At 39.7% G+C, this 16,633-nt stretch overlaps 1 protein-coding gene across 8 annotated transcripts in view; it reads right to left on the bottom strand.

Moving 5' to 3' along the window:
* Positions 1–12,198: 12,198 nt before the first annotated feature.
* The window catches only part of TEX14 (testis expressed 14, intercellular bridge forming factor), a 78,513-nt gene continuing 74,078 nt past the window's right edge, over positions 12,199–16,633 (bottom strand). For 5 of the 8 annotated variants that reach the window (XM_067717083.1, XM_067717088.1, XM_067717082.1 and 2 more), the window contains 3 exons: positions 14,632–14,741; positions 13,361–13,448; positions 12,199–12,555 (listed from right to left, as the gene is read on the bottom strand). In XM_067717083.1, coding sequence (XP_067573184.1) covers positions 12,519–12,555; positions 13,361–13,448; positions 14,632–14,741 — 235 coding nt within the window. In that variant the 3' untranslated portion in view covers positions 12,199–12,518. The remainder of the gene's footprint in view (positions 12,556–13,360; positions 13,449–14,631; positions 14,742–16,633) is intronic. The other 3 variants (XM_067717086.1, XM_067717085.1, XM_067717087.1) reach the window with 2 other exon arrangements.

Below are 16,633 nucleotides of genomic sequence, written 5' to 3' on the forward strand. Positions count from 1 at the left end.
CGTCTTGGTTAATTCCTAAGTATTTTATTCTCTTTGATGCTATTATAAATGGAATTGCTTTTATAATTTCCCTTTCAGATGGTTCATTGTTCATATATGGAAATGCAACATATTTTGGTATGTTGCCTTTGTATCCTGCTACTTAGCTGAATTCATTGATTAGTTCTAATGTTTTTGTGTGTGGACTCTTTAGGGTTTTCCACATACAAGCTCATACCATCTGCAGAGATAATTTTACTTCTTCCTTTCTAATTTGTATGCCTTTTCTTTTTCTTGCCCAATTGCTCTGGCTAGAACTTCAAGAATTATGTTGAATAGAAGTGGTGAAAGCAAGAATCCTTCTTTTCTTCCTAATCTTTGAGGAAAAGTTTTCAGTCTTTCCATACCATGGAGTATGATGTTTGCCATGGGCTTTCAAATATAGCTATTATATTGAGGTAATTTCCTTCTATTCCTAGTTTGTTGAATGTTTTTATCATGAAGGCTGTTGAATTTTCTCAAATGCTTTTTCTGCATCAATTGAGATGGTCATGTGGTTTTTTTCTTTCATTATATTGATACGGCATATTACATTGATTGATTTTTATATATTGAAACATCCTTGCATTCCAGGAATAAATCCCAGTTGGTCATGGTGTATAATCTTTTCAATATGCTGCTGAATCCTGTCTGCTAGTATTTTGTTGAGGATTTTTCCACCAATGTTCATAAAGGATATTGGTTTGTATTTTTTTCTTGTAGAGTCTTTGTCTGGCTTTGGTATCAGGGTAAAACTGGCCTCGGAATGAGTTAGGAAATGCTCCCTACTCTGTAGTTTTTTAGAAAAGTTTGAGGATTTGGTATTAGTTCTTCTTTAATTTTTTTTAATATATATTTATTTATTTGGCTGTGCCGGGTCTTAGGTGCAGCATGCAGGATCTTTGTTGCAGCATGTGGGCTCCTTTAGTAGCAGCATGCAGGATCTAGTTCTGCAATCAGGGACTGAACCCAGGCCCTCTGCAATGGGAGTGTGGAGTCTTAGCCACGGGACCACCAGGGAAGTCCCTCTTCTTTAAATTTTTGGTAGGCAGTCCAGTGGTTAAGATTTCACACTCCCAATGCAGGGGTCATGGGTTCGATCCCTCGTTGAGGAACTAAGATCCCGCATGCTGCACAACATGGCCACAAAAAAAATAATAAAATAAAATACAAAAAAAATTTTGGTAGAATTCACCAGTGAAGCCATCAGGCCCAGGACTTCTTTTTTTTTAACATTTACTTTTTTTTTTAAATTTATTTTCTTAATTTTTTTGGCTGTGTCGGGTCTTAGTTGCAGCATGTGGGATCTTCGTTGAGGCATGCGGAATGTTTCATTGCGACGCATGGGCTTCTCTCTAGTTGTGGTGTACAGGTTTTCTCTCTCTAGTCATTGCACACAGGCTCTGGGGCTCATGGGCTCTGTAGTTTGTGGCACGCAGGTTCTCTCATTGAGGTGCACAAGCTCAGTAGTTGTAGCGCACAGGCTTAGTTGCTCCATGGCATGTTGGATCTTAGTTCCCCTACCAGGGATTGAACCGGCATCCTCTGCATTGGAAGGTGAATTCTTTACCACTGGACCACCAGGGAAGTCCCCAGGACTTTTCTTTGTTGAAAGATTTTTCAATACTGATTCAAGCTCCTTACTAACTGTAGGTCTACTCAGATTTTCTATTTCTTTGTGATCTAGTCTTGGTAGGTTTTCTGTGTCTAAGAATTTGTCCATTCATCTAGGTTGTACAAAATTTTCTTTGTTGCATATAATTGTTCATAGTATTCTCTTATAATCCTTTTTATTTCTGTAGAATCAGTAGTAATAGTCTCACTTTAATTTCTGATTTTAGCAATTTGAGACTTTTTTTTCTTAGTCCATCTAGCTAAAGGTTTGTCAATTTTGTTGATCTTTTTGAAGAACCAACTTTTGGTTTCACTGGTGTTCTGTATTGTTTTCTATTCTCTATTTCATTTATCTTTGTTCTAATCTTTATTTCCTTTATTCTGCTAGTTTGGGGTTTAGTTTGTTTTTCTTTTCCTAGTTCCTTAAGTTATAAAGTTACATAGTTAACTTGAGATCCTTACTTTTTAATAAATATTTATAGCTATAATTTTCCCACTTAGTACAGTTTTTGCTGTGCCCTGTAAGTGTTGGTATGTTGTGTTTTTGTTTTAATTCATCTCATAGCATTTTCTAATTTCTTGTGATTTCTTCTTTGATCCATTGGTTGTTTAAAAGCGTGTTTATTTCCACGATTTTTTGAATTTTCCAGTTTCCCTTTTTTGTTTGTTTGTTTTTTGTTTTGCGGTACGTGGGCCTCTCACCGCTGTGGCCTCTCCCGTCGCGGAGCACAGGCTCCGGACGCGCAGGCTCAGCGGCCATGGCTCACGGGCACAGCCGCTCTGCGGCATGCGGGATCCTCCCGGACCGGGGCACGAACCCGTGTCCCCTGCATCGGCAGGCGGACTCTCAACCACTGCGCCACCAGGGAAGCCCCCAGTTTCCCTTTTGTTATTGATTTCTAACTTCATCCCAATGTGGTAAAAGAAGAGACTTCGTATATCTATCTTTTAAATGTTATTGAGATTTAATTTGTGGCCTAACATATGATCTATCCTGGAAAATGTTCCACGGGTACTTAAGCAGAACGTGTATTCTGTTATTGTTGTTGGGTAGAGTGTTTTGTATATGTCTATAAATCTACTTGGCTCGTTGTGTTGTTTAAGTCCTCTGTTTCCTTACTAATCTTCCGTCTGGTTGTTCTATCCGTTACTGTGAGTGGGTTTTTGAAGTCTCCAATTATTATTATAGAATTGTCTATTTCTCCCTGAAGTTCTGTCATTTTTTCTTTATATATTTTGACAGTCTATCATTAGGCACATAAATATTTATCATTATTATGTCTTCTTTCTGCATTGAACCTTTTATTAATATATAATGTCCTTCTTTGTCCCCTGTAAACTTTGATATAGTCAACTGTCTGATAGTATAGCCACCCCTGCTCTCTTTTGGTTACTATTTGCATGGAATACCGTTTACCATCCTTTCACTTTCAACCTGTTTGTGTCTTTGGATCTCAAGTGAGTCTCCTGTAGACAGCATAGAGTTGGATCATGTATTTTTTTTTTAACATCTTTATTGGAGTATAATTGCTTTACAATGGTGTGTTAGTTTCTGCTTTATAACAAAATGAATCAGCCACACATATACATACATCCCCGTATCTCCTCCCTCTGCATCTCCCTCCCACCCCCCCCATCCCACCCCTCTAGGTGGTCACAAAGCACCCAGCTGATCTCCCTGTGCTACGCGGCTGCTTCCGACTAGCTATCGGTTTTACATTTGGTAGTGTATATATGCCCATGCCACTCTCTTACTTTGTCCCAGCTTACCCTTCCCCCTCCCCGTGTCTTCAAGTCCATTCTCTAGTAGGTCTGTGTCTTTATTCCTGTCCTGCCCCTAGGTTCTTCGTGACCATTTTTTTTTTTTTAGATTCCATATATATGTGTTAGCATACGGTATTTGTTTTTCTCTTCTTACTTCACTCTGTATGACAGACTCTAAGTCCATCCACACCTCACTACAAATAACTCAATTTCATTTCTTTTTATGGCTGAGTAATATTCCGTTGTATATATGTGCCACATCTTCTTTATCCATTCATCTGTTGATGGACACTTAGGTTGCTTCCATGTCCTGGCTATTGTATATAGTGCTGCAATGAACATTGTGGTACATGACTCTTTTTGAATTATGGTTTTCTCAGGGTACATGCCCAGTAGTGGGATTGCTGGGTCGTATGGTAGTTCTATTTTTAGTTTTTTAAGGCACCTCCATACTGTTCTCCACAGTGGCTGTATTAATTTACTTTCCCACCAACAGTGCAAGAGGGCTCCCTTTTCTCCACAGCCTCTCCAGCATTTATTGTTTGTAGATTTTTTGATGATGGCCGTTCTGACTGGTGTGAGATGATATCTCATTGTAGTTTTGATTTGCATTTCTCTAATGATTAGTGATGTTGAGCATCCTTTCATGTGTTTGTTGGCAATCTGTATATCTTCTTTGGAGAAATGTTTATTTAGGTCTTTTGCCCATTTTTGGATTGGGTTGTTTGTTTTTTTGATATTAAGCTGCACGAGCTGCTTGTAAATTTTGGAGATTAATCCTCTGTCAGTTGCTTCATTTGCAAATATTTTCTCCCATTATGAGGGTTGTCTTTTTGTCTTGTTTATGGTTTCCTTTGCTGTACAAAAGCTTTGAAGTTTCATTAGGTCCCATTTGTTTATTTTTGTTTTTATTTCCATTTCTCTAGGAGGTGGGTCAAAAAGGATCTGGCTGTGATTTATGTCATAGAGTGTTCTGCCTATGTTTTCCTCTAGGATCATGTGTTTTTATCCATTCTGTCAATCTCTGTCTTTTGATTGGAGAGCTTGATTCAATTACATTTGAAATAATTCCTGATAAGGAGGGTCTTATTTCTGTCGTTATGCTATTTGTTTTCTGTACGCCTTATAGCTTTTTGTCCCAAATTTCCTGCATTACTGTCTTTTGTGTTTAGTTGATTTTCTGTAGTGAAATGTTTGAATTCCTTTCTCTTTTCCTTTTGTCTATTTTCTTTAACTGTTTCCTTTGTGGTAACCATGGGGATTACATTTAGCATCCTAAAGTTGTAACACTCTAAGTTGAATTTGTACCAGTTTAACTTCAATAACATACTAAAACTCTGCTCCTTTACATCTCCATCCCCACTCCTTTCAGTTGTTGATGATACAAAATTATAAACTGCATTTAAATGCATTAGTCCCTCAAATTATGTAGAAAGCAAGATATGGAGTTAACAAACCATAGTTACAGTAATACTAGCATTTACACTAATAACTGCTCTTTTTTCCCTTAAACGTATTAGTGTCTTAAATTATGTAGAAAACAAAAAGTGCATTTACAAACCATTGTTACAAGAATACTAGCTTTTATAATTACCCATGCATTTACCTTTATTGAGATCTTTATTTCTCCATGTGTCTTTGAGTTACTGTCTAGTATCCTTTCATTTCACCTTGCAGGACTCCCTTAATCATTTCTTACAGGGTAGGTCTGGTGCTTACAAACTCTCAGCTTTTGTTTATCTGGGAATATATTAATTTCTCCCTCACTTTTGAAGGACAGTTTTGTCATATACAGAATTCCTGGTTGACAGTTTTACTCTTCTAGCAATTTGAATATACCAACCCACTGTCTTCTGACCTTAAAATTTTCTGATGAGAAATTGTCTTCCGATAATCTTATTGAGGATTTCTTTATATGACTATTTGTCTCTCTCTTACTGCTTTCAAGATTTTCTCTTTGAGAACAAACGTACGGACACCAAAGGGGGGAAAGCAGCGAGGGTGTGTGTGTGATGAATTGGGAGATTGGGATTGACATGTATACACTGATGTGTATAAAATGGATGACTAATAAGAACCCACTGTATAAAAGAATAAATTAAAAAAAAAGATTTTCTCTTTGCATTTGTCTCTTTAAAGTTTGATTAAATGAGTCTCAGTGTGGGGCTCTTTGAGCTCATCTTATTTGGAGTTTATTGAGATTCTTGAATGTTTATATTCATGTATTTAATCAAATTTGGGGAGTTTTCGGCCATTATTTCTTCAAATATTCTCTCTCCCCCTTTTTCTCTCTTCTCTTTCTAGGACTCCCACTATGCATATGTTGGTCTGCTTGATGGTGTCCTATAGGTCCCTTAAGGCTCTGTTCACTTTTCTTCAATCTTTTTTCTTTCTGTTCCTCAGACTTGATAATTTCATTGCCCTAGCTTCAAGTTTCCTGATTCCTTCTTCTGCCTGCTCAAATCTGCCTTTGACTCCCTTTAGTGAATTTTTCATTTCAGATATTGTACTTTTCAGCTCCACAATTTCTTTTTGGTTTCTTTTTTTCTATCTCTTTACTGATATTTCACTTTTTTTTACACATGATTTTCATGACTTTCTCTACGTCTTCCTTTAGTTCTCTGAGCATCTTCAAAAGTTGTTTTAAAGTCTTTGTCTAGTATATCTGTCATCAGGTATTTTTCAGTGACAATTTCTGTTGATTTATTTCTTTCCTTTGAATGGGTCATCTTTTAAATTTTTTTTTTTGTTTATGCTTTGCGATTTTTTTGTTGAACTGGACATTTGAATCTAATAATGTTATAACCCTGGAAATCACTTTTTAGCAGGGTCTATAATCCCCCTGCTCAACCTCCAGCCTTCTATCACCCTCCCCACAACTTACTTTGCTCAACCACACTGACCTTTTGCTGCTCCAGTGTGGCGCTTCCTGTGGGGTCTTTGCAGTTGCTTTTCTCCTTGCTGGAATGCTCACCCACCAGAGTCACAAAACCTGGCAACTTCTTTTCATTCCAGTAGAAGCTCAAAGGTCACTTCTTCAGAGCAGCCTTCCCTTGAATATCTTTTCTAATGTTAATTGTCCCCCTGTGGAATCGTTATCACTTTAACTTATTTATCTTCTTCATAGCACTTATTACTAATAAAACTATCTATTTATTCATTTAATGGCTGTAGACTCAAGGAGAGGAGGATTTCTGCTTTGTTCACTATTTCTCCAGCACCTAGAGTGGTGCCTGGCACAGAGAAGTCATTCAAAAAACATTTGTTGAATGTGAGACTGGATGCAGTAGGCCACTTGAGGAGGCTGTTGCAGTGGCCCGAGAGTTACTAGTGGTCAGATGAGGGTAGCAGCAGCAGAGACACAAAGAAGTGGGTATAAGGGACATGTGTTTTGGAGGTTGAAACAAAGAAGTCTTTTTTCTTTTCCAATTTTTTTTTATTGAAGTACAGTTGATTTACAATGTTGTGGCAATCTCTGCTGTACAGCAAAGTGACTCAGTTATACGCACACAGACATATATATATACACATATATATACATATGTATAGTTTGCATATATATATACATACACACACCCCACACACACACCCCCACACACATATATATAGTTCACATCTACCAACCCGAAACTCCCAGTCCATCCCTCTCTTGGCAACCACAAGTCTGTTCTCTCTCTGAGTCTGTTTCTGTTTTGTAGATAGGTTCATTTGTGTCATATTTTAGATTCCACATATAAGTGATATCATACGGTATTTGTCTTTTTTTTTTTTTTTGGCTGCACTGGGTCTTTAATGCTACACACGGGCTTTCTCTTTGTGGCGAGTGGGGGCTACTCTTCGTTGCGGTGAGCAGGCTTCTCATTGTGGTGCCTTCTCGTTGCGGAGCACAGGCTCTAGGCACGCAGGCTTCGGTAGGTGCAGCATGCGGACTCAGTAGTTGTGGCACGTGGGCCCTAGAGCACGCAGTCTTCAGTAGTTGTGGTGCGTGGGCTCAGTAGTTGTAGCGCACGGGCTTAGCTCTCCGTGGCATGTGGGATCTTCCGAGACCAGGGATCGAACCCATGTCCCCAGCATTGGCAGGCAGATTCTTAACTGCTGCACCACCAGGGAAGTCCCTGTCTTTCTCTTTCTGACTTACTTCACTTAGTATAATCTCTAGCTGCATCCATGTGGTGGCAAATGGCATTTTTTTCTGTTTTATGGATGAGTAATATTCCATTGTGTATATGTACCACATCTTCTTTATCCATTCATCTGTTGATAGACATTTAGGTTGTTTCCATGTTTTGGCTATTGTGAATAGCGCTGCTGTGAACACTGGGGTGCATGTATCTTTTTGAATTAGAGTTCTGTCCAGGTATATTCCCAGGAGTGAGACTGCTGGATCATATGGTAATTCTATTTTTAGTTTTCTGAGGAACCTCCATACTGTTTTCCATAGTGGCTTTACCAACTTACATTCTCACCAACAGTGTAGGAGGGATCCCTTTTCTCCACATCCTCTCCAGAATTGAAACAAGTAAGTCTTAACACATTACTGACCAGGTGATTTTTGCAGAAACTAATGCTTGTGGCCATAATATGCCTCGGGCCAAAAATGTGTTAATGATTGATATTTTGATGTAAGGAGTGAAGGAATGGGAGGAGTCAAGAATGACTCCTGGGTTTCTGGTTTGAGTGGCTGAGTGAACAGTAATACCATTAGTTGGAAGGGGAATTCTGAAGATGAAGAAGGTTTGTGATTAAGACCATGGGTTCAGTTCTGGGTACTACCAGTAAGACACCTGAAAGAAACCCAAGTGGAGACACTGAATACATAGCTACATGGGTAGCTATATGGGCTCAGAGAAGAGGTCTGGTCGTAAACTTGCAATACAAATCTGGAAGTTGTCAGCATATAGAAGCTAAGGGAAGCAACGGGTGTGAGCAAAGTCTCTTAGGAGGAAAGCTTGAAGTAAGGAAAGGTAGAGGTGAAAGGAATGTAAAAAAACAATCCCTTTTAAAATCACATCAAAAAAAAGAAAAAAACCTTAGGAATAAACCTGACCAAGGAGGTGAAAGACATATATGCTGAGAACTATAAAACATTAATAAAGGAAACTAAAGATGATTCAAAGAAATGGAAAGGTATCCCATGCTCCTGGATTGGAAGAATTGTTAAAATGGCCATACCACCCAAAGCAATCTCCAGGTTTAATGTGATCCCTATCAAATTACCCTTGACATGTTTCACAGAACTAGAACAAATAATCCTAAAATTCATATGGAACCATAAAAGACCCATAATTGCCAAAGCAATCCTGAGGAAAAAGAACAAAGCAGGAGGCATAACCCTCCCAGACATCAGACAGTACTACAAAGCTACAGTAATCAAAGCAGACTGGTATTGGCACAAAAACAGACATATGGATCAACAGAACAGAATAGAGAGCCCCGAAACAAACTTAGGAGTTTTATGGTGTCATGTCTTATATTTAAGTCTGTAGGCCCATTTTGAGTTTATTTTTGTATATGGTGTGAAGGAGTGTCCTAACTTCATTGATTTACATGTGGCTGTCCAACTTTCCCACCACCACTTGCTGAAGAGACTGTCTTTTCTCCCATTGTATTATTCTTGCCTCCTTTGTTGAAGATTAATTGGCCATAGGTGTGTGGAAGAGAACACAGGCAAAACATTCTCTGACAAAAATAAAATCGTACCAATGTTTTCTTAGGTCAGTCTCCCAAGGCAACAGAAATAAAAGAAAAAATAAGCAAATGGGACCTAATCAAACTTACAAGCTTTTGTACAGCAAAGGAAACCATAAACAAAATGAAAAGCCAACTTAAAGACTGGGAGAAAATATCTGTAAATGATGTGACCAACAAGGGCTTAATTTCCAAAATATACAAACAGCTCATACAACTCAATAACAAAAAAACAAACAACCTAATTGAAAAATGGGCAGAAGACCTAAACAGACATTTCTCCAAAGAAGACATACAGAGTGCCAACAGGTATGTGAAAAGATGCTCAACATTGCTAATTATTAGAGAAATGCAAATCAAAACTACAATGAGGTAGCACCTCACATTGGTCAAAATGGCCATCATTAAAAAGTCTACAAATAGCAAATATTGGAGAGGGTGTGGAGAAAAGGGAACCCTCGTACACTGTTGGTGGGAATGTAAATTGGTGCAGCCAGTATGGAGAACAGTACGGAAGTTCCTTAAAAAACTAAAAATAGAGTTGTCATATGATCCAGAAATCCCACCCTTGGGCATATATCCAGACAAAACTATAATTTAAAAGATACATGCACCCCTATGTTCAAAGCAGCACTATTCAGAATAGCCAAAACATGGAAACAACCTACATGTCTCAACAGATGAATGGATTAAGAAGATGTGGTACATATATACAATGGAATACTACTCAGCCATAAAAGTGAAAGAAAGAAAGAATGCCATTTGCAGCAACATGGATGGACCTAGACATTATCATACTAAGTGAAGTAAGTCAGACAGAGAAAGACAAATACCATATGATATCACTTACATGTGGAATCTAGAATATGACACAAATGAACTTATCTACAAAACAGAAACAGATTCACAGGTATTGATAACAGACTTGTTGTTACCAAGAGGGAGGGGGGTGGGGAAGGGATGGATTGGGAGTTTGGGATTAGCAGATACGAACTACTATATATAAAATAGATAAACAATAAGGTCCTACTGTATAGCACAGGGAATTATATTCAATATCCTGTGATAAAACATAATGAAAAAGAATAAAGAAAAGGATGTAGGTATATCTGAATTACTTTGCTGTTCAGCAGAAATTAACACAGCACTGTAACTCAGCTATACTTTAATAAAGTAAATTTTAAAAAGAAAAGGTAAAGGCAGAACCCCAAAGGAGGCTGAGATGGAATAACCAGAGAAATAGAAGGAAAACCAGATTGTAACATAAGGGAGCCAAGGGAACAGTCTGAGAGCAAACTGGACAACGAGGCCAGAAGAGTGTCCCTGGGATTTAGGAATATGGAAGTCATTGGTAACGTTAGGATTGCCTGAGAATGGAAGGAGCAGAGTTCAGATTATAGTGGGTTGAAGAGTGAGGCGGAGGTGAGGCACTAAAGACAGCAGGTGTAGACAACTCTTTTAAGAACTCTAACTGCAGTGGGGGGAAAGAGATGGGGCAGTGGCTGGAAAGGGACGTGGGATCCAGGGAATACTTTTTTTTTTTTTTTTTGGCCGCACCACACGGCATGAGGGATGCTAGTTCCCTGACCAGGGGTCGAACCAGTGCCCCCAACAATGGAAGCACAGAGTCTTAACCGCTGGACTGCCAGGAAAATCCAGGGAATACTTTTTAACAATGGGAAAAATCCAAGTGCGTCAACTGATGAAAAGAAGCTAATAAAGAAGGGGTTGGAGATACTAAGAAGGGAGATAATAACCTGAGAAGGATAACTCTGAGCAGACAGAAGATGAGACTGGCCTTGGATGGGAAGAGAGACACTTCCTTCAGTGTAACGTGGAGGAAAGTATCAATAGAAAGAATACATGTAGAAAAGGTCCACCTCTAGTTTAGGGTAGACTGATTTACCTACAACTGTTCTACCTACAACCGTTTACCTACAACTGTCACAGAGACAGATGTGACTACTTGTTAGTAGTGTTGGTGGTGGGAAGCTGATTTGTTCCCATCTGATGGCTAATTTCTCTGTAAAGTTGGAGGTAAGTCATCTGTTAAATGTTGATGGGAAGTGAAGAATAAAAGTTTGAAATAACAGCTGCTGAAGAGTAGGAAAAGCAGCATACTAAAGAAATACAGTGAGAGTGCCACGTGCAGGAAAAGCACCAAGTATATAAAGTACCTGGCACATAACAGGTGCTCCATAACCAATAAACAATATCTATCAACATTATTATTGTTAACATTGGCCAATATTACATAGTCACTGGCCAGACAGAAGAGTCTACTCTGTAGACAAAGGATTACAAACCACGTCAGTGCGAGTCTGTAGCCTTTATGAATACTAATAGATCATACTGTAATTTCATATCTTACCATTTATCATGATATGTCTATTAGCTCTTACATTTTTATGTATGTTGGTTTTGTCTCACCATATAAAGCTTTTTGAGAGGAAGTACTGCATGTTACTAAGTCTCTGTATCCCTCAAAGTTTCGTATTATTTGTAAAGTAATTTGTCATGGGTTTCCTCTGGTTACAATGGCAAGCCACTGTTTCCTTGCTTTAAAATGGTCAAATAAACTTGTACCTTCCTGTTTTATTTGTGCAGGGTAAAATTTTGGGGAGCTAAGAACTGTATGAATATGACCGTCCACAAGAGGAACTATCCGGTTTTCACAAACAAAAGACCTACTACCTACAGATAAAATGTTAGCTGGCTAGCACCGCACAAGAGGCTAAGTTAGAGAAAATATTGTGATCTTTCTTACCATAGTTTCATTCTTCTAAGACACTAAGGATGTGAGGTGTAAACTGAAATATACAGAGATGATGTTTGTTCACCTTAAAGAGTTCAAAATATTTTGGGCTTTTATTCCTACCTACACTTTTATCATGTAAGTCAATTGTAGCTGGAACGGGAATATGGCAATCCCGGTGAAGAGGAGGGCAATATTTCTGTAATAAAACATGGATGACTGGTGCCAGTTTGTACGATGGGTGGTAGCAGTAGTTATTTACTTGTCAAACTTTATAACAGAATTCAAAACTTCTTTGCGTGGCAGGTCCTCTCCCAACAACTAAAACACAGAAATATATCTTACAGCTGAAACCTAACTGATAGTAAAAGGAAACATTTTATTATATAACAGGAGTTGAAGTGTTTGAAAATTTATATTAAAAAACCAAACACCATTCTGGACACAACGAGAAAGCTTTACAATCAAAACTACCGTTTACTTTTCAGAAATCTGACTGAAAACAAATGGTTAACTGTGCTGCAAACAAACAAGTCATTCTGTCTATTGTGGCGGCTAAACAAAGTGTGAGCAATGGAACCACAGCCCTAATGGTGACTGAAGCAGACGAGGGAAGAAGGGAGCTCATGAGCAGGATACTCAAACGCAGGCCAGGAGTCCATCTATGGTCCACTTCCGGTCAGTCTGGCAAGTCACTCTGATCCAGCACGATTATCCTGAACAAAAAAGGGAGTTTCGAGTTGGTGTGATGTTTCTTAAAGACACAAACAACAGCCTCTTTTTATTCAACTGAATTCAAAGGAAAGAAACTTTGATCTTTATAATCAAGCGAGATTATGATAAGCTAGTGTATCACGGAAAGGTAAAGCATTTCGAGAACAGCATCTTCTGTACTCCCTCCATCTAAAACCGTTCTTGTGGGACCTCCCTGGTGGCGAAGTGGTTAAGAATCTGCCTGCCAATGCAGGGAACACGGGTTCGATCCCTGGTCTGGGAAGATCCCACATGCTGCGGAGCAGTTAAGTCCATGCGCCACAACCACTGAGCCTGCGTGCCACAACTACTGAGCACACGCGCCACAACTACTGAAGCCCACGCACTCTAGGGCCTGTGTGCTGTAACTACTGAGCCCGCGTGCTGCAACTACTGAAGCCCGCATGCCTAGAGCCCGTGCTCCGCAACAAGAGAAGCCACCACAATGAGAAGTCTGCTCACCGCAATGAAGAGTAGGCCCCGCTCGCTGCAACTAGAGAAAGCCCACGTGCAGCAACGAAGACCCAAGACAGCCAAAAAAAAAAAAAAAACCCTTCTTGTGCTGTCTACCAATTATGTAATCAAAGTTGGCATTAATTTCCCCTTGTATTTTAATTAACTATAAACATTAGCATTTTTAAAACTGAGTAACTCTGAATTCAAGTCTTTGTCAGTAATGTTTATTTAGATACTGGTACATGTTTAAAGTCTATTCATGTTGTCTATAAACAATGGACTTTGACTTACAAACATCTGACATCTCATTACCTGGATGGTTCGGACCAACCCAGTCGCTTCCAAAAACAGGGTTTTAGTTCCTCTTGATAGGAGGAAGAAAAAACAACTTGATTACTTCCTGGGTCAAAGGGTGAGAGCATTCAGAAGTCACATTAGTACTCTCTCTAGTTTAGGGTGGACTGTTTTCTCTCCATCAATTGTTTTCTTCTACAGAGATAGAATCTTTCTAAAAACACAGATACTGGGCTTCCACTCCTAACATCCTGCAGCTCCCTGTCATAGAAATGGACACAAATGATGCTAATTTCACAAAGTCCCTGCATTATGTTCTCGGTGAATTCAATACTAGCTGAACGCTCACACACTCTGGGCCTTGTGCCAGTCAGGGTCCTGGAGGAAACAGAATGCACCCCCAGGCCCTTTAATGAAGTGACTACTTACAGAGGTGTTGTCAGAATTAAGGGAGCAAACAAGGTATGGCAAAGCATCCAGCAACTAGCAGCAGTGGGAAGCCATTATCACCCCTAAGTCTGAAGAGACTGGGGTTGGGGGGGGAGAGGCGGGGCAGAACAGTTACTGGAACCCAGTGAGAGCTAGAACTGGGAAGGATGGGCTGCACCATAGAAGCTGTGCTTGTTGAGGGACCTCACTTCCACACAGAGATGAGGTGCTGAGGTAGGCAGTAAGGCAAGTAATATCCCAACTATCTGATCTTCTGCTGGGCTCTCCCATTGGCCAAGAGGAAGCCGGCTGGCCAGGAAGCCCAGCAGATTCAGTTCACAAGGGTCAGCATCCTGGGGCACAAAGCAGGGAAGAAAAAGGAGAAGAATGAGAATGGACTGGGGAAGGGATAAAAGGGATACCAGATGATCTGAAAGAGTTAATGACGCTAACTTCCTGAGTAGGAGGAACTTAAATATAGGAGGGCATCATTTGTGAATGGCGCCTTAAAGCTCTATCAAAACAGTTTTGAAATTAAGGTTTGTACTTTTCACATTACTTGTAGACGCCACTTAAATTCCACAATTTATGATTTCTTATCTTTTGAAGACACATTTGAAGGAAAACGTCTTTCCAGACAATATGAGCCTGGCTGAAGGCTTGCTTTAGAAATAGAATTGGCTATTGTTACTGTTTTGTGATAAAGACATAATTGGCATTTAACAGAAAACCTGGGCTGAACTACAGGGGAAAAGTGTAGGAGGATTATGTATAGCATCTGGGAAACATTTCTAAATAACTTTGATGCTCATGGAAGCCCAAGGACTCCAGGCTACATTGTAAATGAACATCCAACTCACCTTCTTCAGAAGTCCCTAAAAAGCTTTCTGATTTCCTTCTCTCTGGCGTGATGCTTTCTTCCCCTTTTCTCTTCTTTTCACCAACTTCTTGATCTTTGGTATTTGTCTCCCTTCAATGACAATGACTTTGGTCATTAAACCATGTGCACAATGGCCAGGGGAACAGCACTGCACTCCCAAGGAAATATGATAATAACTAGAGCTAACTGTGCGTTCCCTATGGAACAGTTCAAGTGCTGTAATGTATATTAACTCATTTAATTCTCATCACAACTATATAAGGTAGTTAAGTGATGAGAAAACTGAGGCACAAAGAAGTTAAATTAATGCCCAGTAAGTCCTAGAGCTGGGATGGACCCAGGAAGTCTGACTCAGACGCTGCTCTCAACCACTAGGCTGTATTGTCCCAAAGGAAAAAAGCATTTCACTTATGTTGTAATCGGTGTCCTTTTTACAACCACATGTATTTTTATTACCTTATCTTCATTTCCTAAAACTCTCAATATCTAACTGCAGTATCTAACAATTGAAAACCACATTTGTCAAACCAGTAAGCAGAAACCAACTCCCCACTCAACTATAAGCTCCTTAAGGGCAGAGACATCCTATCCCTCTGCATCTCTAGCCCCTAGCACAGTGCTCAGCTCACTGACAGTGCTCAACAGATGATGGATGAATCAAACTGACATGGTTTAGGGACTTTTCTTCTGTTTTCATCTGGTGGATATTCAAAATAAAATATGCAAAGTGAGAGAGAAAATAAAGCCAACTAGGGTGAAAAGGATTTTTTTTCCTCCTAACCTCTCATCACTAATAGAATCACAGGCTCTAAAGTTGGAGGAGGTTATCTATTACCTCCGTCCAAATGCCCTGGACCAGAGAGTCATGCAGCCTACGCTCGGGTGGGAGGAGCTGCTGTTAAAGTTAGTGTAGAGGCAGCTGTTTCTCTATCAGATTGCTGTGGCCATTAGAAAGCTTGTGCTTTACTGAATAAAGATCTCTTACTCTGCAGTTTCTAGTCAGTGGCTCTGTCCTTTGGGGCAGAAGAGAGTAAGCTGACTCTCTTCACTTTACAATATTTCAGGTATTTGGGGGCAGCTATCAAATTCTCTACTCCATTTGCTCTTCTCAGACTGAGCCTTCCCAGCTCCTTCAGCTGTTCTCACATGACAAGGTTTCCAGACTTCTAGCTGTTCTGTGGCCACCCTCTTCTGTTCGTTGACCGTTAAAGTGTGACACCCCAAAGGAGCCCCACATGAGTTCCAGGAGTCCGCTAGCTAGCCTAAGACAGCACCGTGACCTGGGCTGCACATTTCTGTCTGTTCGGCATCAGTGCTGCACTGACCTTTTCAGCAACTGCATCAAGCTGAGGTCTCATGGAGTCGCTGTCCATGTCTTCTTCAGGGGGAATTTCTTGAATTCTTACCACATCTCAAAATGCATGCTAAATGCTGGGCGTATAAAAATAAGACGTACTTCCCATCTTCAATGAAATTACAGGTGAGTAGGAGCTTTCGATCAAAAAATGCTCCATTAGGTCAGATCTCTCACATTCTATACTTTTGGATCTAAATGCTCACTTTTATCTTTCAGAGAAATCTAACATTTCCACCTGTCAAGACCATTTTGAAGCCACAGTTTATCTGCCCATCACATTAGCATTTATCCTTAGATTTGTGTTATCTAAAAATTTGATAAGCATGCCTTTTCTGATTTAATTCGAATGACCAATGAAAATGTTGAAGGTGACAGGGCCTAGACACAGCAATCTTAGAGGCCTGTCTCTATACTAATATCAGTCTGCTAGTCAGTATCTTGAGCACTGTGGGTGGCTGGAGGAAGAGGAGGGAGACAGAAGGCAGGGCTGGCTTATCTAGAGCAATGTAACGCCATCACCAAACATTCCTTCTCCGAGGAGTCCATGTACTTCCTAAAAAACTAAAATCTATCTTTTTCAAAAAACTGAACTAAAATCTAGTCCCCCTTCCTAAAAAAGAAAAAA

Source organism: Pseudorca crassidens, chromosome 19, assembly GCF_039906515.1.
Source record: "Pseudorca crassidens isolate mPseCra1 chromosome 19, mPseCra1.hap1, whole genome shotgun sequence".
Classification (NCBI taxonomy): Eukaryota; Metazoa; Chordata; class Mammalia; order Artiodactyla; family Delphinidae; genus Pseudorca; species Pseudorca crassidens.